Source organism: Ctenocephalides felis, unplaced genomic scaffold (assembly GCF_003426905.1).
Source record: "Ctenocephalides felis isolate EL2017-DRISC unplaced genomic scaffold, ASM342690v1 CF-g0.4_SCAFFOLD_01886, whole genome shotgun sequence".
NCBI classification, from domain to species: Eukaryota; Metazoa; Arthropoda; class Insecta; order Siphonaptera; family Pulicidae; genus Ctenocephalides; species Ctenocephalides felis.
This window is the reverse complement of record NW_020538040.1, coordinates 48,808,698-48,836,300: the sequence shown is the minus strand read 5'-3', so window position 1 is coordinate 48,836,300 and position 27,603 is coordinate 48,808,698. Positions and strand designations below refer to the sequence as shown.

At 31.0% G+C, this 27,603-nt stretch overlaps 1 protein-coding gene across 1 annotated transcript; it reads left to right on the top strand.

Moving 5' to 3' along the window:
• Window positions 1-1,712: 1,712 nt before the first annotated feature.
• On the top strand, window positions 1,713-27,186 carry LOC113378644 (sushi, von Willebrand factor type A, EGF and pentraxin domain-containing protein 1). Its single transcript, XM_026619202.1, has 52 exons — window positions 1,713-1,881; window positions 3,688-3,828; window positions 5,104-5,333; window positions 5,479-5,672; window positions 5,741-5,900; window positions 5,971-6,175; window positions 6,257-6,426; window positions 6,516-6,684; window positions 6,762-6,941; window positions 7,065-7,247; window positions 7,327-7,509; window positions 7,582-7,758; window positions 7,837-8,039; window positions 8,121-8,288; window positions 8,386-8,648; window positions 8,803-8,995; window positions 9,073-9,196; window positions 9,273-9,454; window positions 9,542-9,732; window positions 9,809-10,078; window positions 10,150-10,463; window positions 10,541-10,651; window positions 10,724-11,217; window positions 11,306-11,519; window positions 11,645-11,862; window positions 12,027-12,279; window positions 12,531-12,855; window positions 12,937-13,160; window positions 13,255-13,547; window positions 13,673-13,863; window positions 13,990-14,126; window positions 14,206-14,761; window positions 14,842-15,089; window positions 15,200-15,331; window positions 15,453-15,618; window positions 15,706-15,957; window positions 16,061-16,207; window positions 16,323-16,479; window positions 16,572-16,809; window positions 16,897-17,265; window positions 17,337-17,475; window positions 18,759-18,821; window positions 19,403-19,593; window positions 19,689-19,862; window positions 19,939-20,115; window positions 20,204-20,365; window positions 20,528-20,652; window positions 20,770-20,920; window positions 21,860-22,058; window positions 22,198-22,446; window positions 24,868-24,944; window positions 27,062-27,186. The coding sequence occupies exons 1-52, from the start codon at window positions 1,728-1,730 to the stop codon at window positions 27,091-27,093; spliced, it is 10,518 nt and encodes a 3,505-aa protein (XP_026474987.1). The 5' UTR covers window positions 1,713-1,727; the 3' UTR covers window positions 27,094-27,186.
• Window positions 27,187-27,603: the final 417 nt, after the last annotated feature.

The following is a 27,603-nucleotide window of genomic DNA, read 5'->3' as shown; positions in this document are numbered from 1 at the left end:
GTAACAATTGCATTAATCTAGATGAATTATGATAAATAATATTATTGAAAACAGTTATTGTTATTGTTTCAGTGATTTCTCAATATTTGTGAAACATTTTTTATTTCACGAAAAAATCATATTTTGTAATAGAATAGGGCAGGATACAAAGATCCAATTTGACCAAACCAATTATATCACAACAGATAACACATATCAAACAAACAACTATCTGACTATGTTCGGTAAAATTTCCATATAATTTCTTATTATAGAAATGTGTTTTTTGCAGTTTTTCAAAAATTCACCGGTTTTTTGGTTATACATTTTTTTCCCTCTACTTTCAGATAATGTTAAATATTTTTTAACTATACTTGTCTTTAAGATATCGGTGGTAGAGATTTCTACCCTCGGAACTTTAGGCTCCGCTTTATTCTATAGATCATAAATATATTTTTAAGTATAAATAGTCTTTAACAGACAAATCCTATATTGATTTACTAAATATGACAGAAGTTTATATTTCATAAGCAAAAGGAAAAAGTGTTGAATAAAAAAAATTGCCATTAACGTGTATGAAATATATTATATTTTTTCTTCCTATTAATTTTAAGCAACTACGTTATTTATTTAAAGGAATAAATGATTAAAAAGGCCTTGTTAGAAATAACGGTGATATTGTGGAATGTTCTTTACAAGAATTGTTTGTGATTCCTGCGAGTTATTTCTGATACCGTTACAGACTATATGAAATGGTAGTTTTGCATAATATTGCGGTCATTAAAATGCTATTGCAGTAGACACTGACATTTTAAAATATATGGGAGAACTATATGATATATTGCAAATAATCTTTATTAATTAATTACTTTATCTTGCAATGTAGAGCTTCAAATAGTCTTGATTTAATGCATAGTAACCATATAAACAAATAAACTATTCAAAACCAAATTCCAATTGTAACATAAAATTTAATAAACTAACAACTGTTATAGGTGTTAAATTATAGAAGATTAGCCTAAGTGCCCTATTTACATTGCTCATGTAAATTCTAATGATTAATTATAAGTAAATAAGAAAATGGAAAGCTTGTAAGAGTTTACTTTACCTAGTTTGTCGAATAGAGTTTATTTATATTAGTCGTTCTTATTTATTAATAGGACTAAATAATTCAAATAAAAAATTTATGACCAATCTTTAACAAAAAATGTATAATATATCGACAAATTATAAATTTTTTTTACAATTAAATAATATGAGACAGACAAATTAACAATTGGGGTATATGGCTGCAAATGTTAATAGTATTCTTTTCTAATTTTAACAATTGGCATGTATTATATTATATAACTGACTGAATAAAAATAAATTCAAAATATATTGACATAATTGAATAAAAAATTATGCCAATATATGATCAGTTTAAAGGTCAGTATTAAGTAGTATGGAAAATTTTGATTTGTTTTCATTAACTAATTGATTTTACATATTGTTGACGGTTTCCCCAACCATAATTTATTATCATTTAGTTAATATGAATTTGACTGAAAATTATTAAAATATATCCTACATACATTTATATATGAATAGCTTAGTTTTGGTGCGTTTTTTTAAAACAAAAGATTAGAGTAAAGTTTCATTTAGAATACAAAAGAAAATATAAAGTAAATCTATATCAAAATTTTATTACTATTTTATTTAAATATTATTAATCCAAAATATTCCATTTCAGGTACGGTAGTGATCTGATGTCGGTGGAGACATACGACGAGAACAATGTGACGAGTAGTGTTGTCACGGGCAGGTCCTTGAAACATTATTGGTTAGGTTTAGCATCCCTGGATGATCTGCGAACGAATACTTTAGAATCAGCGTCTGGTATGCTGGTATCGCAATATGCAGGTGAGTTTATTATACTAGGTAATAATACCCACTAATTTTGAACTAAACTTTAAATGTCATCGTAAACATATAGTGTTCTCTAGTGTAATAACAAATAAACTGTATCTTACACTCTTTTTTCAATGATTTTATTTAGCGATCTGTTTATTGTTTAATATACATGGAAAGGATAACATTTTGATTAGATATTAGTAGATACGTCCACCGGAAAATATACTATGAATAAAATAATATTTTAGACCCTTTGATATAATTTTTTATTTGTAAAACCATTACTATGATGATCATATTTAATTTAATTTTGTTGGTAGTAAATAATACTATTAAAATCTTCGATAGAAGTCTGTATTCATATCTGCATTTTTTTTCTTAATTCATGATTGTCAAAGTATCAACTTAAATATCGTGTTTGTATCTTAAAATAAATAACAAAATAAAAAGTGTTTCTAATTCAGTGATTTTTTTCTGGCTAGAACCATTGCTATTGCAGATACTAAATGCTATTTAGTTATGATATCAAAAATAAATACTTTTATAAGAATGCAATTTCTATCAATTTTATATTAGATCATGTATATTGTTAGCAATCTAACATTTTGTGCTGTTAAATCTAGTGGGAATAAAATAAGGTTTAGACCCTTTGATATTTTTTCATTTGTAAAACCGTTGCTATATCGATTACCATAACTATTACTAAAATGATCATATTTAATAGAAGATCATATTTTGATAGAAGCCTTTATTCATACCTGCATATTTTTATTCTTAACTCATGATTGTCAAAGCATCAACTTAAATGTCATTAACAAAAAAAAGTGTTTCTAATTCAGTGATTTTTTTCTGGCTACAACTATTGCGATTGCAGGTACTACATGCTATTTAATTATGATATCAAAAATAAATATTGTTAAAAGAATGCAATTTCTATCAATTTTATATTAGATCATTTGTATTGTTAGCAATCTAGCATTTTGTGCTGCTTATCGTCGATTATTAGATTCTTTCTGAGCTATATTGCAACTACATACATACATACTGGTCGACTTCGATTATTTTTGCCATTTTTTTTTAATTCCATTATTTTTGCCAAACTTTCCTAACTTGAAGTATGCTTTTAAAAGTATTCAAGTAAAATTGAAAAAATCAGAATTGCGACTACAAACATCATTCAAAATGCCAGCTGACAGAATTGAACTAAAAATTTTAAAATGTTCTCTTTTTCCCATCTTATCACCTTGTAGGTCAAATTAATTAAACTAAACAAAAAAAAATTAAATCAATTTTTTCAATAGAAAATATTTTGCCAATGTCCATAAATCAGAAAATATTTGATTGATACTTTACGAAATGTAGTAATGTATGCAGCTGGTTTCAAATAAAATAATGAATTCCTCTATTTATTAATATGAATATATACATATTAATATTTAAAATTGTTATTTAAATAATTTTCTCAAGCCTAAGTCGTAAATAATTTTGATCACTTCTATCATCATGGGAGCAACTTAGCACTTGGCAATTGCATTTGCAATTATCCGGAACGCAAGTAGGAGAATGCATATTTACTTATTGCGCTTATAGTTATGCAATGATTCTTATTGGTGTCATGACGAACATATTTTGCAGTTAATATGTTCTTGCAGGATTGGCAGCTTGAAATGCCTTATTGAAGTTTTTATCTATGTGCATTCCATAAGCTTATATAACACATTTAAATTTGAATACACCCATGTAAATAAGAAGAGTTAGCTTTCGCTCCAAGACAAATTCTTGAATCTTTCTTAAATTTTCTCTGTTTTATTTCAGGTTTTTGGGGACTACAACAACCTAACCCAGAATCAGGTGAATGCGTAGATGTTTCAATAACCGGAGACCAACAATCATGGGAACTCACAACATGCGAGTCGCTCTTGCCTTTCATGTGTAAAACGAAAGCATGCCCTACAGGTAATATTATTACCTTTTATTACCGCATTGTACTACTTCAAAAAAATTAGCTCAATTTGTAATAAGCATGGATATTCGTTTTGTATAAAGCTTATTATAAATATAACAACTGTCGAGGTATAATTTTTATAAATATTAAGTCGATCAAATGCGGTATCTTTTCGATACCATGAATTTTATTATTTGATAGACAACTAAAAAAGATACTGCTTATAATTTTTTTTCTGAAATACATGACTCTCACTCAAGACCTTATATTTTTTCTAACATTAAAACTCTATTTGTTCTGTACTAGATTTTATTTTGAATATTCATCGATTTTTTTTTGCATTGAATTTTTTTTTTTGCAAAAGCATAACTCGCTGAATGTATTTATATACGCGATTTATATTAGAACTGATATTATTGTATATATTTATTATTTATTATCGATTTATTCTGAAGCAATAAGTCCCAATAAGTACTAGTTTATTAAAAACTATATGTATTATAAATTATAATGATTATGTCAAAATATATATATATATATATATATATATCTATATATATTCATTATCCAACAGCATTCAGAACATAGTGTTGTTCTATGGCTGTTTGGTTCAATATTAACTCAATTAGTATACCAAATATTTTATAAAACTAAAATACTCCTAAATGATTCGTATTCACGCATAAGAGTGCTTATGTGTATAAGTAGCCATATGTTTGGCTGAAAATTTTTGTTAAAAGTATAACTGTAGTAAAGGAATTAATTTTATCTTTTCGATAACATAGGCAACAAAATGGTATAATTCTATATTAGCTTAAAAGTTTATTTTATTTTTAGTCTAGTATATTTTGTTGCATTCGATTAGTTTAAAAGTTTACCTAAATTGAATAATATTTGGACCACCGCCGGACTTTTTTATACTAATCCATAAAAATTACTAAATACATAACCAGCTATTATTATAGAAATAAATAGAATAAATCTTTCTGATAAGCACTCACAAATTCGTCCAAAGGGTATTTAAAACGAATATTTTTACAAAATAAGACTCTAAGAATTTCTAGCAACTAATTAACAAATGTTAGATCAAATTATTTTTTATCTTATAAATTCTTAGAAAACATTCTGATCATAACTTTATGATAGCATGTTCAACTTTAGTTAATTTTTCAATAATATAAATTGTATCTCTTAAAAACTATTTTGCCCGGTAATGAGGTAGAAATATAGTTCCGTATAGTTATAATACTTAATCGTATTAAGTGGTTTACTCTAATTATTTCCAGGATCATTCCATTGTTCAAATGGAAAATGCATCAACGCGGCATTCCGCTGTGACCAAACCGATGATTGTGGCGATTCGTCTGATGAAATTGATTGTCCCAACCTATGCCACTATTATATGGCCAGCAGCGGTGACGTCGTAGAAAGTCCTAACTATCCACAAAAATATACTCCTTTGGCCGATTGTAAATGGACTCTGGAAGGACCCCAAGGACACAATATTGTTTTGCAGGTATGATAATGATAATTTCCTGGTCTACGACATTCAGAACGATATGTGATATTATGAGCAGTTTATGCATAATTCATAATTTGATTGCAGAATGTTTTTTTCAACATCGCCGGATAGTTAGATATTAAATTTATTTATTTCACAGTTCCAAGAGTTCGAAACCGAAAAAACTTTCGATATGGTTCAAATTCTAGTCGGAGGACGAACTGAAGACAAAGCCGTAAATTTAGCAACGCTTTCAGGAAAGCAAGATCTGGCTAACAGATTATTCGTATCAGCTTCAAATTTCATGATCATTAAATTTAGCACTGACGCATCTGTTGAAAGAAAAGGATTCAGGTATGCTCATTAGAAAAACAATTTGATGTTATGTTCTAATTATCACATATATGAATTATTTATTATAGAGCTTCATGGAAAACTGAACCACAAAACTGTGGTGGTATGCTGAGAGCTTCGCCGCAAGGACAATCTTTGACATCACCAGGATATCCCATGCAATATCCAGGAGGTTTGGAATGTTTGTATATTATACAAGCTCAACCAGGAAGAATTATTTCTCTGGAGGTAATATTCCGCAATAAAAATGGATAATAATATTAATATTGTGGTTTATCATAATTATTTCAACTTCTAGGTTGAAGACATGATGCTTAATAGCAATAGAGATTATTTATTAGTCAGGGATGGAGACAACCCCAAAAGCAAACCTATTGCTCGACTTACAGGAAATGCTGAAGATAACCAAAGAATCATTGTATCTACTAGTCATCAATTATATATCTATTTTAAAACAAGTTTAGGCGATTCACAGAAAGGATTCAATATTAAATATACCCAAGGTAATAAAATTACGTTATTTTTTAATAATTGATTAATTACACCAGGTTGCTTAATTAAAAGATTTGTCTTAATTTTTACAGGTTGCAGAGCGACGATCAAAGCTAATAATGGCACTATAACATCAGCTGCATACGGCTTGATGAACTATCCTAGCAACCAAGAATGTCTTTATAAAATTAAAAATCCTAAAGGTGGAGCACTGTCACTCAACTTCATCGATTTTGATGTACATCAAACTGATTTTGTTCAAGTGAGTAACTTTATTAATTCAGATTATATTAATTCATTTACTGAAAGAATATTTAAAAGGCTAACAATAAATTTTTGTAACACTTTAAGGTTTACGATGGATCAAGTGTAAGCGGACTTCGTTTACATCCAGGATCTGGTTTTACTTCAGGATCACCCCCAAGGATTACTTTAACGGCTTCAAGTGGTGAAATGTTAATTAGATTTGTAACCGACGCTTTGCACAGCGGCAAAGGATGGAAAGCCACATTTTCAGCAGGTAAAATTATTAATAAAATATTTACGTTTAAAATTTGTAATTTTTCATATTTAATTATTTTTGTTATTTTTCTTCAGATTGTCCACCATTAAAAGCTGGAGCTGGAGCAATGGCTTCGAGTAGAGATACAGCTTTTGGAGCTGTAGTAACATTCAGTTGCCCTATCGGTCAAGAATTTGCTACCGGAAAATCTAAATTGACAACTCAATGTTTACCAGGTGGAAACTGGTCGATCACATACATACCAAAATGCCAAGGTAAATAAGAAATACAATTACATGAAATTCCAAAACATCTAAATTTTTTAGTTAATAAATGTCTAACATGATTGTTATCTGAGTTGTTTCAATAAATAACTAAATTTTATTTTCCTTTTTTAGAGGTGTATTGTGGACCAGTTCCTCAAATAGATAACGGTTTTTCAATTGGATCAACTAATGTAACATACAAAGGTATCGCCATGTACCAATGTTATGCAGGATTTGCTTTCCCGTCAGCATCTCCAGTCGAAACTATGTCTTGTCTTGCTGATGGTCAATGGGAACGTAAACCCGCATGTTTAGGTAAGATAAAATATAAAAATAACTATATTTTTTCTTCAATTGAATTTACGTAATGTCTGATTGATATTTTCGTTTATAGCATCTCAGTGCGTAGCTCTGCCAGAAGTTCCACACGCAAATGTTTCAATTCTAAATGGTGGAGGACGAAGTTACGGAACCATTGTACGTTACGAATGTGAACCAGGCTACGAACGAAGTGGTCACCCTGTTCTGCTTTGTATGAGCAATGGGACCTGGTCTGGAGATGTACCTTCATGCACACGTGAGTTTAAAATCTACACAAAAAAATTTAGAATTATAGAAAAATATTCATGGTGTGATTCATTTTTTCTAGGAGCAAGATGTCCGACGTTGCCTACGATTAAAAATGGCTTTGTAACAGATGTTTCCAGGACATACTATTTTGGAGATGAAGCTCGCGTGCAATGTTACAAGGGATTCAAATTGACTGGCCCAAATATTATTCGTTGCGGCGATAATGAAGTATTTGATAATCCTCCTAAGTGCGAAGGTAATTTATCTTTAATTTATTTCATACATAACATTCATTATGAAACTATTGTTACTATTAAATATACGCCTGTTATAGATATCAACGAATGTGCCAGCTCACAATGTGATCTTGCTTCGACTGAATGTACTAATACGCCCGGATCTTTCCACTGCAAATGTCGCGCAGGATTCGCACCTACATTGGAATGTAGACCTGTCGCCGATTTAGGTCTCCTTAATGGTGGTATCCCCGACGAATCAATTATCGTTTCTGGAACTGAAAATTCATATCACAAAGGGGTAATATATTTATAATTTATTTTTATTAAAAAATAATATTATCTAATTAGAAGTTATTTTATGATAATATGTTTTCATTAGATGGTACGTCTCAATGCGGGTGGTGGATGGTGCGGTAACAGCTTGGAACCAGGTGCAAATTGGGTAATGATTGACTTGCGAGCCCCTACTATCATAAGAGGATTTAGAACTATGAGCGTACAAAGACATGACGGCAACATCGCGTTCACATCAGCCGTTCGTATACAGGTAAAGATTTCATGATAATACAAAAAAAATAATCGTACATATAATTAAGATATAATAACTTTGATTTGTAATATTAACAATCATTTGACGTTTCTAGTATACCAATGACTTAACCGATGTCTTCAAAGATTATACAAATCCCGATGGTACTGCGGTTGAATTCAGAATTCTCGAACCGACCTTATCTGTATTAAATTTACCGGTTCCAATCGAAGCGCAATATATTAGATTTAAAATCCAAGACTACGTAGGAGCACCGTGCTTGAAACTCGAAGCGATGGGTTGTACGAGATTGGAATGTGCTGATATCAACGAATGTGCTAAGAACAATGGAGGATGCGATCAGAAGTGTATAAACAGGTAATAAAATAAATTACCCGTTTTTATAGATTTTAATTTGATATTATATCTTTATCATATGCAATATAAAATACACACATACTAGTAAATTACGCATAAATATGTTTATCAAACTTTTATAAAACGTTGTTCATTTATTTTAATTATTTTATAGCCCTGGAAATTATTCATGCGGATGTAACAATGGATTTGAATTGTTTACTCAAAATGGTACTGCCGGATATTTCATTGAGTCATCCGAAACTGGAACTAGAGACGGCGATACTTTCCAGAAAGATAAATCATGCGTACCTATCATGTGCCCTAAACTTACACCTCCAGAAAATGGCAAACTATTATCCACAAAAGTAAGATTCAAAATACATTAATAAATGATACGTTATATTTATATTTTAAATACGTAACATTTTTTATTTTGTTTTAGGATATGTACCACTTTGAAGATATTGTTCGATTCCAATGCAACTTTGGTCATGTAATGATTGGCTCCGTTTCACTTATCTGTACTTCCACTGGACAATGGAACGGCACTGTACCAGAATGTCAATGTATGTAAAACTTCTTTTTTTATTATTCTCATCAATTGTTTCTAATGGTACTTACATATTGTTGCTTTTGCTGCAGATGCTAAATGTGTATCCCTACCGGACGAGAAAAATGAAGGATTAAGAATTGTACGTAACAACGAAGAAAGTGTACTGGTACCATTCAGAGATAATGTAACACTTACTTGCTCAAACCCTGGAAGAAAACTCAGAAATACTGCAACTGCTGGATTTAGACAGTGTGTTTATGATCCACAACCGGTAAGATAATTATATGCATAAGTAGTACGTCAGTAGCAATTTTTTATTTTAGAATATTTGTTATGTGTTACTTTTCAAATTTCTTAGGGCTTGCCTGACTACTGGTTATCCGGCGCACAACCATCCTGCCCTCGTACCGATTGCGGTATGCCATTACCAACACCAGGTGCTGAATATGGTCAATATATGGACACAAAATATCAATCATCTTTCTTCTTTGGATGTCAGAACACATTCAAGTTAGCTGGACAAACAAGCAAACACGACAACGTAGTGAGGTAAAATATAAAAATTATTCGTAAAATTATCAAATCATTGTCGCAATCAAAATTTTAATACTAAAAATAATTTTAGATGTCAAGCTAATGGCATTTGGGATTTCGGAGATTTGCGTTGTGAAGGACCAGTATGCTCAGATCCTGGTAGGCCCAGTGACGGTTTCCAAGTAGCAAGAAGTTATGAACAAGGTTCTGAAGTTGTATTCGGTTGTTCAAGACCTGGTTATATTCTAATCAACCCAAGACCAATTACGTGTATTCGAGAACCTGAATGTAAAGTTATTCGACCACTGGGAATTGCATCTGGCAAAATTCCGGATAAGAATATTAATGCTACATCTGAAAGGTCAGAACTTAAGCATAAATGATTTACATTATTATTATTAAGAAAATATTAAAAACTCTATTTATTTATAGACCAAATTATGAAGCTAGAAATGTGCGATTGAACTCAGTTACTGGCTGGTGTGGAAATCAAGAAGCTTTTCCTTACGTAAGCGTCGACTTGGGAAAAGTTTACCGAGTGAAAGCAATTCTTGTGAAAGGTGTTGTTACAAATGACATTGTTGGCAGGCCAACTGAAGTTCGTTTCTTCTATAAGCAATCTGAAAATGAAAATTATGTTATCTACTTCCCCAATTTTAATCTTACTATGAGAGATCCTGGAAATTACGGAGAATTGGCAATGATAACTTTACCAAAATACGTACAAGCTAGATTTGTGATTTTAGGTAAATATCTTCTAATTATTACATAATATTTGATTTAAAATGTTATAGGTTTTACTAAATTCAAAATATACTTGCAGGAATCTACAGTTATATGGATAACGCATGTTTGAAATTTGAGTTAATGGGATGCGATGAACCCGCTTCTGAACCACTTCTTGGTTATGATTATGGATATTCTCCTTGTGTTGGTAAGTTTCTGCAAAATATTTACACGTAAAAATAACCAAAATCAAATATTCTATTCATGTCTTTGATTATAGATAACGAGCCACCAGTTTTCCAAAACTGTCCTCAACAACCTATAATTGTTCAGAAAGACCGAAATGGTGGATTATTACCAATTAATTTCACCGAGCCAACAGCCGTCGATAATTCAGGAACAATTGCTCGTCTAGAAGTGAAACCTCAAAGTTTCCGTTCCCCTATGATGGTTTTCCAAGATATGGTAGTTAAATACATTGCTTTTGACAATGATGGTAATGTTGCTATTTGTGAAATCAACATCTCCGTACCTGATGATACTCCACCACTATTGAGTTGTCCTCAGAGCTATGTGATAGAATTAGTAGACAAACAAGATAGCTATGTTGTAAATTTCAACGACACAAGAAGACGTATTAATGCCTCTGATGCTTCTGGTGATGTTAGGATAAACTTCATACCTGAACGCGCTACTATTCCAATTGGTGGATTTGAAAACGTTACTGTTGTTGCATCAGACAAATATGGAAATAAAGCTATGTGCCACTTCCAGGTATCTACTATTCCCTTGAGTTTTGAATAAGTTTATATTTGATTCTAGTACAATACGTCTTATTATAACTTATCAATCAATTATTAAGGTATCAGTACAAGCTACGCCATGTGTAGATTGGGAGCTGCAGCCTCCTGCAAATGGAGCTTTGAATTGTTTGCCAAACGAACGTGGGTTACAGTGTATCGCTACATGCAAACCTGGATATAGATTTACTGATGGCGAACCTGTAAAAACATTTGGTTGTGAAACTAAGAAATTATGGACACCAACATCTGTTGTACCTGATTGTGTATCAGAAAGTAAGTATATATATTTAGATTTAAATTATCTTTTAAACTTTAAAAATTTGGGTTAAAAATATTAATACTGGAGAATTTATATTAGTAACAATAAACAGTGAATAAATACTTTAATATATTTCTAGATACACAGCAAGCTGAATACCATCTAGTAGCTTCGGTTACATACAGGGCTAACGGTGCTGTGGCCTCAGCATGTTTAGGTCAATATCAAGATCTGATGGCTCAATACTATCAAACTATGAATGGAATTTTATCACAACAATGTTCCGCCATCAATGTTAACATGAATGTATCTTTCATTAATACAATTCCAATGCTGACTGAGGAAAATGTAGTCAAGGTAAATTCATATAATTTTGCTGTAATTTTCTCATTCCTCTTCACTATACCAGGGTACTTATATCATATTATCATAATTTGTGACACAGCTGTAACTACTAGTTTTTTGTTTTTAGGAAACAGCATTATATTTAAGTTATTAAAATTATATTTGTTTGTTTTCAGATGGATTTTGTGCTTGCCATTTTACCCGTAGTTCGCTCACCTCAACTTTATGAACTTTGTGGAACTACATTGAATTTAATTTTCGATTTATCAGTACCACATGCTAGCGCAGTTATTGAACCTTTATTGAATGTGTCAAGCATAGGAAATCAATGCCCACCTCTAAGAGCACTGAAGAGTTCTGTTGGCCGCGGCTTTACATGTAGCGTCGGAGAAGTTTTGAATATGGACACTAATGATGTTCCTAGATGTCGTAAGTATTAATTATACGCAAAAAATACAAATTAAAAATGCAATTGCTTGACACGATCATAGATATTATTGCTATTTTTAATAAAATGTTCGCTAGTAGTTGAAAATTTTATATTGTATTTAAATTCCATGATTTTGCATGTATTATTATTTCGATTAATTTTTGTATTAATATTGACATAATTTTTAATTTGGTTTTAGTTTAGAATAATATGTGACTATGCGCAAATCAAACATTAAATTTTTTTTTAGTTCATTGTCCAGCGGGTACTTTTGCCGGAGATAAGCAACGCACTTGCACATATTGTCCTCGAGGATACTACCAGAATAGGGATCGTCAAGGATCTTGCGCTAAATGTCCATCAGGTACATATACACGCGAGGAAGGTTCCAAGAGCATATCGGAGTGTGTACCTGTATGCGGTTATGGAACATATTCACCCACTGGATTAGTTCCTTGCTTGGAATGCCCTAGAAATAGTTACACTGGTGAACCACCCACTGGAGGTTACAAAGATTGTCAAGCTTGCCCCGCTAGCACGTTCACGTATCAGCCAGCTGCTCCAGGAAGAGATAGGTATGTGCGCTTGTTTAATATTACAAAACTTAACAGTCTTAATACTTATTATAACATGCTTATTTAATTGTGTTTTATTAGATGTCGTTCTAAATGCGCTCCTGGATTCTATTCCCCAACTGGCTTGGCACCATGCTCTCCTTGCCCACGTGACTTTTATCAATCTAATCCTGGCCAAAACACTTGTCACGAATGCCCAACAAATATGAGAACTGATGGACCTGGTGCAGTCGGACGGGAGGAATGTAAACCAGTCCAATGTGCAGATAATGCTTGCCAACATGGAGGCTTGTGTGTTCCAATGGGTAAAAAGATTTAAACATACAGAAAACTAATTTATAATATATTTTACGTGTCTTAAGTATATCTAATTATTGCATAATCTTCACACTCTCGTAGGTCATGGAGTTCAATGTTTCTGTCCTGCCGGCTTTTCCGGACGTCGTTGCGAGATTGATATAGATGAATGTTCTTCTCAACCATGTTTCAACGGTGCTTCCTGCACAGATCTCCCTCAAGGTTACAGATGTACTTGTGCACCAGGTTATACTGGAATAAACTGTCAAGAAGAACGATCCGATTGCCGAAATGATACATGCCCTGCGAGAGCTATGTGCAAAGATGAACCCGGCTATAACAACTACACTTGTTTATGTAGAGCTGGATATACTGGACCTGATTGTGATATTACGGTAAGCCCTCAAAAATATTTATAATATTTATTTACACCATTTATATAATTCAATTATAAATTGTATTCAATAATACATTTTTAATATGAAGTTATAATAAATTATTATTTTTATTTATATCATAGATAAACCCATGCACAGCAAATGGAAACCCTTGCACCAACGGAGCAACTTGTTTGGCTTTGCAACAAGGAAGATTCAAATGCGAATGCTTACCTGGATGGGAAGGTCAACATTGTGAAATAAATACTGACGATTGTGCCGAAAAGCCTTGCTTACTTGGGGCTAATTGCACTGATCTTGTTGATGACTTTAGGTTTGTATTCTATTTTTTTTCTAGAATTTTTAGTCATTGTCATTGTATTATAAAAATTCTTAAACGAATACTGTTAAAAAATTAAATAATATAATATAAAACTAAATGTGTTATTTTTTACTCCAGTTGTAATTGCCCACCTGGATTTACTGGCAAGAGATGTCATGAGAAAATTGATCTTTGCGCTGGTTCTCCATGCAAAAACGGAGTTTGTGTAGATCGATTCTTTAGTCATCAGTGCGTATGTCACCCTGGCTGGACAGGTAAGCACACATATTTTCAAGAGCATTCAAAAGTTTTTATCAATATTTTTATCTAAAAAACTATGTCATATTGTTTCAGGTCTATCATGCGAGATAAACATCAATGACTGCTCTAATGAACCATGCTTCAACAACGCTATTTGCACTGATCTCGTTGATGGTTTCACTTGCACATGTGAGCCAGGATTTACTGGAAAACATTGTCAGCATCGCATACAATATTGTGCTTCAGAACCTTGTCAGAATGGAGCGACTTGTACCGATCAGGCTGACGGTTTTCTTTGTAAATGCAGACCAGGATTTGTCGGACTCCAATGTGAAGCTGAGATCGATGAGTGCTTAAGCGACCCTTGTAGCCCAATTGGTGCTGAACGATGTGTAGATTTAGATAATTCTTATCTTTGCCAATGCAGAGATGGATATAGTGGTAAACAGTGTGAAATTAATGCTGATGACTGTGCATCTTCGCCCTGCTTGAACGGTGCAGTATGTAGAGATGACGTTGCTGGATTTAAGTGTCTATGTGAACCTGGCTGGACTGGTCAAAGATGTGAAAAGGATGTTGGAGCCTGTCAAAATAAACCATGCCAAAATGATGCTAACTGTATTGATTTGTTCCAAGACTATTTCTGCGTGTAAGTAAAATAATAAATTAACTGTTAATAAAATAGTAGATAGTCTAAATTCAATAATTATTTATATATTTCTTGTTTAGTTGTCCATCTGGAACTGACGGAAAACAATGCGAAACTGCTCCTGAACGTTGCATAGGAAACCCATGTATGCACGGTGGTCGTTGCCAAGACTTTGGATCCGGTTTGAATTGCTCGTGCTCTGCTGATTATACTGGTATTGGATGTCAATATGAATATGATGCCTGTCAAGCTGGAGCATGCCAAAATGGAGCCACTTGCATTGATGAAGGCGAAGGATTCACCTGCATTTGTCCTCCTGGTTATACCGGTAAATAGTCTAAAAAGTAGTTAACTATATAAATCAATTCTAGAAACTTTTAAATAATTTTCATCTTATACTTTTTTATTTATAATAACTAATAAAATTATAATTTTCAGGTAAAACTTGTGATGAAGACATCGTTGATTGTAAAGAAAATTCATGTCCTCCCTCTGCCACTTGCATCGATTTGACTGAGAAGTTCTACTGCCAATGTCCATTCAACTTAACAGGAGACGATTGTCGCAAGAGTAAGTTAAATTTACAAAATGACACAAATTTTACATATACTCTTCACAGCAATAATTTTATTTATTGTACATAATTAAAGTTTCTATAACCATAATTTATTTATAAATCAATTTATTTTAGCAATTCAAGTGGACTACGATTTGTACTTCAGTGATCCAACACGAAGCAGTGCTGCTCAAGTCGTGCCATTCTACACTGGCGCTTCCAGAAGTATGACAATTGCTATGTGGGTTCAGTTTACTCAAAAAGATGAAGGCGGTATTTTCTTCACTATGTACAATGTCAAGTAAGAAAAGTTATACTTTCGAATAAAATAAGATAATATATAATGAGAATTGTGTAGAACAAACTTCAATTTAATTACTTTTTTTAGTTCTCCTCATGTTGCAACCGGTCGCCGAATTTTGGTTCAAGTACATTCCAATGGAGTACAAATTTCACTTTTCCCTGATATACAAGATGTTTACCTTGCGTTCCGCGAATACGCTACTATGAACGATGGTCAATGGCATCACATAGCTATTGTATGGAATGGTGAACGCGGTGGAGAACTTACCCTTATCACCGAAGGTTTAATTGCTAGCAAAGTAGAGGGCTATGGCAGTGGACGAGTATTACCAGACTAGTAAGTATATTTGAAGGTTGATAGTGGATGCCAACTTCTTATACGCTAATCTATAGATTTTGGTCTGTGAAATTATGTATGGAACGGTAATTTGTTTTTTTAGCGCATGGACCACCTTAGGTAAACCACGTTCTGATAATCCAAAGGCATATACCGAATCAGGTTTCCAAGGGCACTTAACTAAAGTACAAATTTGGGGACGAGCTTTGGATGTTACGAACGAAATTCAAAAGCAAGTCAGAGACTGCAGGTGAGTTATTTATTTACTTTCATTAACAAAACATTTTGTTTTCAAGTTGTCAATTACTAAATTAATAATAGTCCATTTATAATAATTGCCGACATATGTATTGTTTTATTTTCAGAACTGAACCAGTGTTGTACAGAGGACTCTTACTCACATGGGCTGGTTATGAAGACACAGCCGGTGGTGTAGAACGAATTGTACCCAGCCATTGCGGACAAAGAATATGCCCAGCAGGTTATACCGGTGCAAGATGCCAACAACTGGAAGTCGATAAGGTATACTAAATACATTTTCATATAATTGATTATTGTAAAAAAATATGTAAAATTAAAATTTGTATGTAAAAATGTAATGTAAATTTTTATAGGTACCACCTAAAGTTGAGTATTGCCCAGGCGATTTATGGGTTATTGCCAAGAACGGTTCAGCCATTGTATCATGGGATGAACCACACTTCAGTGATAATGTAGGAGTAGTTAAAATACAAGAGAAGAATGGTCACCGTCCTGGACAAACATTACTTTGGGGAACGTATGATATTGCATACGTAGCTTATGATGAGGCTGGAAATACAGCTACATGCCACTTTAGAGTTTCATTGTTGTGTAAGCATCTATTTATATGAAAAAAAAAACTCATATAAAATAGAGTTTGATAACAAATAGAAATATTTATTTTATTTTATATTTTAGCTGAATTCTGTCCCGAACTTGCCGATCCAATTGGTGGAACGCAATCATGTAAGGACTGGGGCGCAGGCGGCCAATTCAAAGTGTGCGAGATCAGTTGCAACCCAGGTTTGAAATTCTCTCAAGAAGTTCCAGCTTTCTATACCTGTGGAGGTGAAGGATTCTGGAGACCAACCAATAATCCAGCACTACCAATGATCTACCCAGCATGTTCAGAATCGAAACCAGCTCAAAGAGTATTTAGGATATCTATGCTTTTCCCAAGTTCAGTTCTTTGCAATGAAGCCGGTCAAGGAGTTCTTAGACAGAAAGTTCGTAATGCAGTCAACTCATTGAATAGAGATTGGAACTTCTGCTCTTATGCTGTAGAAGGTATTAAATTAAAATTTCTTGTTTTCTTAAATTTAGACTAAATTTAACACGTTTTGATGAAAAAATTTTAGGCACACGAGAATGTAAGGACCTTAACATCAACGTAAAATGCGATCACCGTGCCAACAGACAGACAAGGCAAGCTCAAAATAGGGAAGAAGATCAGGACGGTGGCACCTACGTAATCGAGGCCTTAGTACCAGTTGAAAAGTGAGTACATTTTTTAAATTTAAATATATAAAATGTATTAAAGATGAATGTATGAAATTAGGAAAAGTTATGCGCTGAAAACATTTATTAAATAATTAAAAATATCTAATTTTGATAATCAATTACATGATTAGTTTAGTAGAACATTGAGAACATATTATTTTATTAGTTAATTTACGTAGTTAATTATTATCATTACCATATATTTTTCAAAATATTTTTGAGTATACTAGTAAAAAATGTTTTGCATGGTATTATTACCAAATTTTATAGAAGAATTGGGATGAAGAGTCATATAAATCAGTATCCAAATATAATTTGCAGTTATCTGTATTTACCTTATATATAAATGTAGCATTATTTGTGTATAAAACCCAAACACTACAAAAACAAACAACACAGTAGATTCTGAAAAACTATTTCTTTAGCACAATTTCCATTTCACTTATGCATTTTATGTGTTTTTCTTTATGATTATAATTTATCATAATAGTTTCGCAAAGTTTATTTCATTGTTCAACACTTGTAATTTAATGTTAGTGTGTAGATATTTGTGTTCTCTATATCATATTATCATTATTTATGTATTTCATTTACAAATGTTGTTCGATAACACTCGCAAAAGTATTCGCAATTTTCATACAAATACAATATGAATAGAATCATATTAGTTTTTAGTTCAAAATGTTCATTATAGTTAGTTAAAATTCATTTACTTAGTTTTGTGCTCTGGTAAAATTCATGTACCAAAAAATTAACAACCTCATTGTTTTGGATTCACATAGCGATGAGAAAACTCATATATTTTTCCTAAATCATATAGTTAACTATATGAATACCATAATAATTATTTATTAGTTAATTTATAGTAAATTGAACAAATATAACTTAATCAATGAAAGTTTGTTAGTAAATTATGTAGATTACAGTTGATGATAATTCCAAATCGCTTTCAATGACCAAAATAATACCAATTGAGAAAATATTTTACAGTTTTGAATATTAGAAATTTATATAGTAAAATAGTGATTGAGTAAGGATTTCTATACATAGTTTTGAATGTTTATGACAATTTCTAATAAGACTTTTTTATGCGTTCGGATGTTTAGAAACACCCAAATGAGAAAATTTTAATTTACTACTATACTGTAAAATATATTTGAGTTAATTCGAAAATTGTCGGTTATCGGACAGCATTTCTTCGAGTAGTCTTCAATCTGTATCCTTAATAGCATGTGTCATGTGTATTCTTGCTCTTTTGTGTTGTGTAGAAAAACTCCAAGTCCAAGAGAAGGCCGACAAACCAGCGACACTTATAACGTGGAAATTTCATTCCCTGCCGTCAAGTAAGAAATTCGTTTCACGATCTACTCATTTAATATATAATTCAACTTGCTTGTATTATATTCATGTGCTTTATCTTTTATCTTATTGCATGCTTGTATGTATATATGAGTTTATTTAACAATTCATTTCCTACAGAATTATTTTCACGAACAATTTGTAATGGAAAATTACTACGTTAATGCTTTGAACTATGATAGTTTTGTAAATACTATCAGTTTTTTTAAAATTTATTAAACTTTGAGTTTGAACTAACAAGTATTATTTTTTATAACAAATATTTAAAACCCGAAGCAATAATTAAATATTGAAAGTATATTATTCTGTACTGAATACATAATATAATAAATCTAATTTAAATTATGTTAGTCTAGTTCAGTTTCAAATATTTATTGCGACTAATACAACATTCACTTATAAAACTGACTTAATACACATTTTGTCTTCAGGTAAAAAGCCAGGTTATGAATTAACAACACTAACATAAAAGACAAACCCAAAAATGGCTTTATGTTGCTTGTTTAACAATTGTCTACCGCATTCATTCTTATTGGTATATTAATTTAAATTCTTACCTAACCAGCGATCCAGTAATCCATTCCAACACGAACGAACGCTCCAACGTTCAAAGGCTTCTTGAAAAATTAATTTTGGAAGAAGATCAATTTGATGTACGTGAAATTCTGCCAAATACTGTTCCTGATCCAGCATCTCTTGAACTAGAATCGGATTATGCTTGTTCTGAAGGCAGAGTTGTAGTAGCTCCTGATTGCGGTAAGCAACCTCATTTATTTATTTATTAATATATGTATATAAAACAATTATAATTTTGGAACATCAATTTATCTTAAATCTTAAATTCTTTATAGTTCCGTGCGCTGTTGGTACTTTCTACGATAAAAATACTCGATCATGTATTCCTTGCCCACTCGGAATGTACCAAAGCGAGGTTGGCCAGATGCATTGCTATGCATGTCCGTCCATTGCGGGTAAACCAGGAGTAACTGTTTCACCAGGCGCCAGAGTTGTAGAAGATTGTAAAGGTAAGAAGGGTTTTGAGAAAATTGGTTGGATTTTTTTTGAGTAAAAGATTTTTACTAAAATATTATTTTTCAACAGAGCGTTGTGACCCTGGAAAATTCTTTGACCAAGAAGCAGGTCAGTGCAGAAATTGCGGCCACGGTTTCTACCAACCTGAAGAAGGAACTTTCGCTTGCAAGATTTGCGGACTTGGAAAAACTACAAGGACATCAGATGCTACATCGAGAGACGAATGCAGAGATGAATGCGCATCAGGTAATTAACTCGAATTTAATGTATAACAACGGAAAAAATATTTCAAATATCATTACATACAATGTTAAAATCTTTATTTTTATTTTAGGACTACAATTGGGAATTGAAGGACGTTGTGAACCTTGTCCACGCGGAACATTCAGGACCCAGGGCGTTCAACCAGCATGTCAGAGCTGTCCACGAGGAAGAACGACACTGAAGGTTGGGGCATCAGCCGTTGAAGAATGCTCACTACCCGTTTGCACACCTGGTAATAATTGATTTCGAAAGCATTAAATTTGCCAATAAATCATTTCATTGGCTACAAAATAAAATCATTGAATTTTATTTACGCAAAAAATTATATATTTGACACAAAATAATTTTTAAGCATTAATAAGCTTCTAATCATAGATTTTTTTCTTATTTTCAGGATCATATTTGAACGGAACATTGAACAGCTGTATAGAATGTCGCAAGGGTACCTATCAATCTGAAGCACAGCAAACTTCTTGTTTACCTTGCCCACCTAATACCAGCACCAAAGGACCAGCAGCTGTTAGTTGAAACTTTATTAAAATTATATTTTAATTATAATATTATATTTTTATTATATTATATTTTAAACCAAAATACTATGATTTCTTTACTCACATTGCGTTGTATTATTTTCAGACAAGCCGTGCTGAATGTACAAATCCTTGCGATATGAGTGGTCCGGACATGCATTGCGACACCAACGCCTATTGTCTACTTATTCCGGAAACAAGTGAATTCAAATGTGAATGCAAGCCTGGATACAACGGAACTGGAAAAGTTTGCACAGGTAAATAAAAATGGTTTCTCAAACCTTATATGTTTTACTGCAAATGTGCTTTATTTTCTTCTATAGTATCATAACTTGACTTTTCTTACTATGAGATTCTTCGAGCATTTCAACACAATTTTATTTAATGCAACTCTTCCTTTTCCTTTATATTTCTACATTCTACTTGATCATATTTGCAACATATTGGTATTCATTTCTATTATCTTAATATTCTATTTTCTTGTCAAAATAATATTCATAAGATATTTGCTTTAATTAATCTTTCGCTATAAGTAAGTTAATTAAATCATGTGGAATTTTATTGAACTTATTTGCATTGCAAAGAAAATATGTTTCACTATTGTTTCAATATGCATATTAATTAGAATACGTCAGACATCATTGATAATATTTATTTCACAAATATAATGAAAACTTGAAATATGAATCAAATTATGCATTCATACTAAGCAACGTCAATATCTTATAGATTTATTTATATTATTCATATTGATACACTATGTTAAAAACATATTTGAACAATCTCGAATCACATGGCACACATGTTTATATGTAACATATTTAAAACATGCAAATGATAGCAATGCGTCGGTTTAATGATGTATTGGAACACTGATGTTTTTATAAAATAATAATAAGGTATTTTATATTCAATTAGCATATACCTCATGAGGTGAAATGATATCATATGTTTTATATACTGCCCACATACATTAAACAAATATAATGCGAATAATATTTCTTAGTTTGCCAGCCTATTTGAATTAGACACGTGGTTAAATATTACAGTTTAATGTACATTGGTAGAAACGAAACTATAGGTATCATGGAGAAAGTTAAAATATTTTTGTACTAAACATTAGGATGATATTAATATTAGTTTCAATATAATTAAATTATAATTGTGTTATTAATTTATACTTATCTATTTTCTAGATGTCTGCGAAGGATTCTGTGAGAACGAGGGTCAATGTATCAAGGACGCTCGAGGTGCACCCGCCTGCCGATGCATTGGAAGTTTCACTGGACGCCACTGCACGGAGAAATCTGAGTTTGCTTACATTGCTGGAGGAGTCGCTGGTGCCGTTATATTCGTCATCTTGATCGTCCTGCTCGTTTGGATGATTTGCGCAAGGTATACTAATTTACATGTTCTTCAGCTGGTGCATACCCAAGTCTTTTTTCTTTTTACTTCTTCATGTCTTCTCGCAAGAAGAAACCAATTTGTTTAACTATTAATTTAGCAACTTATCTATTTTTTTTTACCTCTTCAGATCTTCTCGCAAAAAGGAACCAAAGAAGATGTTAAGCCCTGCCACCGATCAGAACGGATCCCAAGTCAACTTCTACTATGGAGCCCACACGCCCTACGCCGAATCGATCGCCCCATCTCACCATTCGACTTATGCCCATTACTACGATGACGAAGAAGATGGTTGGGAAATGCCGAACTTCTATAACGAAACTTATATGAAAGACGGTCTTCATAATGGAATGAACGGAAAGATGAACAGTCTGGCCAGGTAACTAACTAACTATTAATATACAATTCGATAACATTTTGAATGAGGATTTATTCTGATTTGCTACAAAAAACTAAGGTGGGATCAGCAAATAAAATAATACATGGCGTAAGCCGATAGCTATTAATAATATGCTATTGCTATTAAACATGCATTATAATTGCATAACTTAATTAAATATTAATCAATATACTAAACAATAATTTCTCTTTCACCAATCAACTTATTAATACACATGAAATTGACATCGAAACACTTTGAAAAAATACCAAAAATTGGAGTTATTTATCATCGTTGCGTAAAACAAAAATATTTTTGTACAAATTTTGTAAGATACTATTTTTTTTTTTTTGAGAGAAGAATTAGTTAGATAAGTAATTGCAGACTAAAACTAGCGCAATGCATTCAATTCTGTCGATTAAACATTTGAAAAATTGTAGAATTACATTTTGAGAGTTGCATAGAATAAGAAAATCCTACTTATTTGGATTTGATTTGTATAATTTTGAAAAGAAAAACGCTTTACCATATGATTTTAAATTATTTTAGGGAATACTTACTTGTAATCGTGGGCTAAATTATATTTTACTCAATATTTTTTATGTTTTTGAATACATCAAATTATTTTAGGGAATACTTATTTGTAATCGTGGGCTAATTTATATTTTACTCAATATTTTTTTTGTTTTCGAATACATCAAATTTTAATTTTAAAAGTTTCTATCAAAAACTGTATTTTAAATTCAAATTAATATTGTATAGTCTTGCACCAGCTCTTCGCCTATATTGCAAGCCGTCTCTGATCGTTTATTATTAGTATTTTATAATTGTTTTATTGCTCTTTATTCATTTTTACCTGTAAATACTCGATTATTATCTATAATTAGAATAATGTGTTTTGGAGGTTAAAGAGATTCTAAATCTTTTCTTATCAAAATTGACTTTACAATCCCTGTGAACAAGCACTTAGAACGCACATTTTGATATCGTTGCATTCAAACATTTTGCATGAAACGATTCTTATCAATGGTGACTCTGCGCAAATATTTAAATGATATAATTGTGCAATTGAAATAATTATTAAATTATTTTAGTGCCACTTCATATAATTTGAACTCATTGTTAGTTCAAATAACTCATCAGGATTACGTTGCAAAATAAAATTAATTTTACGAGTATGTTCCATTTATAATAATAATCAAGTTTGATATATTATAAATTATAAGTTTTATCTGGTTTTATTGGTATAAATGATTAATGTGAAGTATTATATTTGATAATTCACACACTCCTCTCATTCACCATAATTTCCATGTCGGTCATTATGACTATGACATTATTTTTTCTTAATTTATATATTTTTAGTATATTTTTTTTCAAATTTTAAATTTATTTAATATTCAACCCTTTTACTGCAAGCGTCGTCGATAGGCGACATTCAAATGACTACCTGTGAGTAAGAATGTCTCTTATAGACGACATGCAGCGTGACAAATTTTGCTTGAATATTTATCACTCTGATTTAAAATATTGGGAATTCTAATTTGTTATTGTAATTTTTAGTTTTTGAGAAGAGTAATTTTTAAAGTTTAAATAAATTTCTGTCGATAGTGATTGGAGAATCGGAAAATATTTTGTGCAAGATATACTTGGGCGGTTTACTGACTCGTACAGCAGAGTCATTCCTAAAGAAACACTCTTGTAGCAAAATGGGTTGAATTGTTAGAAGTGATAACAAATTGTTGCTTAGAAAAATCAAAAAAAATATTAGTAAACTTTTATTATAGCGTTACACTGCAGCAGATAAAAAATGGTGTAGCGATTACGCGTTTATATATTTGAATACGTAACAAGCGACCAATTTTTGAATAAATTGAAAAAATATAAAAATTTATTCCTTGATAATTACAAAAACTTATTTATTACTAGTATATACTTATATTATTTACTACTAAAATCTATTCAAAATTATATATTTCTATTTGACCACCAATTTATGCCATTCTATTTTATTTCAATTTGAAGGTAATTAGAAAGATGATATTGTCTATGCGTTTTTTCTAGCTTGGAAATTAGAAATTTACTAATTTCATGTATTTTAGCCCATGATTTATATTAGACTAGTTTATTCAAAGACATAATTTTAATAATTTTCTTTATTGTTAGGTATATAGAAGTTAGTGAAACATATTTACTCAAAGAACACGTAGTTCCGATTACTTTAAAAAAATACCTATTATGTGCTTTTCAAAAATGAACAAAAAAAAACTATTAAAATGTTTTCGAATTTTTGACGATGTAAGCATAAAACAAAGTGTTATCATCGTTATTGGAAATTTGAACAAATTGAATGATTCACGATGATTAAACAATATTTTATCATCAAAATCCAATTGTTCCATAATTAATTTTACCTTTCAGATCAAATGCTAGCATATATGGGACAAAGGATGATTTATACGACAGACTGAAGAGACACGCTTATACAGGAAAAAAAGGTGACTTAGACACTCCAACTTCGTACAATTAAAGCACTGCCCCGGACGATCGTAGGTACTTTTGATGGGTGTATTTTGCTTTTAATTTTAACTATAAAACGGGTGAAAAGCTTTCTTATCCGCGGTCTTACGGTTGACTACAAAATTTTTGGTACGGAATAATCTAACAAATTGCTAGTACTTTTAAAAGGAATTACAATATAACATAATTGAAACTAAATTCTTCTCTGTTCATGTTATTTTATTCTTATATCATTGATGCAGTAAAGTATACAATGAATATTTTGAAACTATGCTGATGATACTAACTACTTCTTATGAAACTAGATGCGTAATCAGAAACCTGAAGTGATCAAAACAGAAGTTAAAGAAGAAAAACTGTTTTTCTTTTCTGTATCAGATGTATTCTATTCATTCAAACCAGTTCGACCAAATATTCCACTGTATTCTCAAAAATAATTAATAAATATCTCTTAAGTTTCAAGTGTTTATAATATATATAAAACATTGTATTTGACGTATGATTGACGAAGCAGTGATATAGCACATTAATCTTATCTATGAAAACAATGAAATAATTTAGCTACTGCTAATTTTCAAAAATTATAATTAAATATAAATTATTATTACTAGCATCTTATCACATTTGATTGGACTTGTGCGATCGTAAGACCGTTGGTTTAATTTTGGAGAAGGATTTATAAATATATACTAATACAACATTTACATTTTGTATGCACTTTCTGTAAATTCAATTTTGATATTAATTTTGTTTCAAATTGATAAAATAATATAATACAATAATTAAATGTTTAAAAGTAAATTCAATGTGAAAATACTTCCATGATGATTTATAAAAAAAAACACCTCATCTTAAAAAGCACCTTTATATATAAATCGACGATCTTCCGGAGGTTTTTAACTCCGTATAGTAGTAAATTTATGTTTGGTATAAAATTTGAAAGTGTATATTACACTCACACTAATAATAGTATGTAAGTATTAATATTTTATTCATACAGGATCATATTGGTATAGTATTCATAATTTATCCGCTTATAAACTAATAAATAAACCTACAACATACAATTCCTTCTACGGAAATTGAAATAAAAATATTTTATCATTACATATGTACATATAAAAAATAAAAAGTCACGTTGTTTTAAATGTGTGATATAAAACAACTTAATAATATATTTTTTGTAAATAATTTTTAAGGCATTTTCTTCTCGCAAACGCAAAGGCTAATTCTAAATTGATGGATGTGGTTATTTGAAAGAATAATATTTTAATTATAATCATCTCAATATTGCAAAGATTCAAATTTTCAAGCCAACTTTTTTAAATGTATATATTTTACGTGACATTATATATTATAATATTTTTTATCCAAAAAATATCAAGTATTCCGCATATGTTAATGGAACCAAACAATTCTTGCATATATAGAATATAATTAATAATGAAAAAATATGTAACCACAATTCTAAATGTTTTCTCGTAAAAAGTACCCAAATCAAACTTTAAAGTAATTTATTTTTGTAGTAATATAATATATTAATATTCTCATATTCAATTTTATTTGTGATCAATGGACAATATTAAGTTGTGTTCAATTCCCTATCTATGCCAATATAATATCGTAATATTCGATATCAAATAATGGCTCAAATATATAATTCAACCCTTTCGCTACTAGCGTCGCCTATAGGCGACACCCACATTATAGACTCATGTCGTCTATTGTCGACACTCACACTTTTGCATTCTCGTGCCGACCTGTGTATACGGGTGTCGCCTTTAGACGACATCTAGTGTGTCGACCTTTCAAGACATATCACTCTGATAATGAGTTAAATAATTGAGAATTTTTATATGTTATTGTAATTTTTAGTTCTTTAGAAGCGCAATTTACAATTTTCAAATAAATTTTCATTGATAATGTTCAAAAAATCTTGAAATATGTTGTGCCTGCTAAGCGCTACTGGGCGGCGAGTATACCGTACAGCAGTGTCATTTCTCCAGAAAATTCTGCCGTAGCGAAAGGGTTAATTAGATACTTCTTAACACAGATGATTTATTATAATTAAGTTTATTATTTTTATTTATTTCAGATAAAAGCGATAGTGACAGCGAAGGTCAGTGAAATACACGTCGCATCATTCAAATTAAATGTATTTCTGGTCAAATTAAATGAAACAAATAAAATGACATTTCAAGTCAATAATTAATTTTACAATGCATGTAAATCGTTTGATGATTAGATATAATTTTAACTCAGTGTATAGTTTTAAATTACATGACGATATTATATGTTAATGAATGTTTTAATTGTTTTTTTTTTCGTCTTGTTAGAATCGAACAGATTTTATTTGCAAAATATCTGCTTGATTCTACTGACAACAATTGCGTGTCTTTACGGTTGGTCACGTTTTTGTTAATAAATATTAATATTATTGCGTTAGATTTTTATCGAAATTAATACAGATGATAAATAATTATTAATGACAATAATAAAGTGCCAATTTGATAGAAAAATAAAATTATATGTCTTAAATTAAAAACATTGATCGACCGTAGATTCCACAAATGAAGAATAAAACTTAATTTAACTTATTTTCTGTGTCAATACCACAATCACGTAACTATAAGATTT

What these genes read in the sequence shown, in the direction of transcription:
- LOC113378644 (XM_026619202.1), top strand. Translation starts at nt 1,728, where the DNA reads ATGTCGGTGGAGACATACGACGAGAACAATGTGACGAGTAGTGTTGTC. An exon ending in GAAGAATTATTTCTCTGGAG is followed by an intron (nt 5,901 to 5,970) that starts GTAATATTCCGC and finishes TTCAACTTCTAG; the next exon opens with GTTGAAGACATGATGCTTAA. An exon ending in TAATCCTCCTAAGTGCGAAG is followed by an intron (nt 7,759 to 7,836) that starts GTAATTTATCTT and finishes CGCCTGTTATAG; the next exon opens with ATATCAACGAATGTGCCAGC.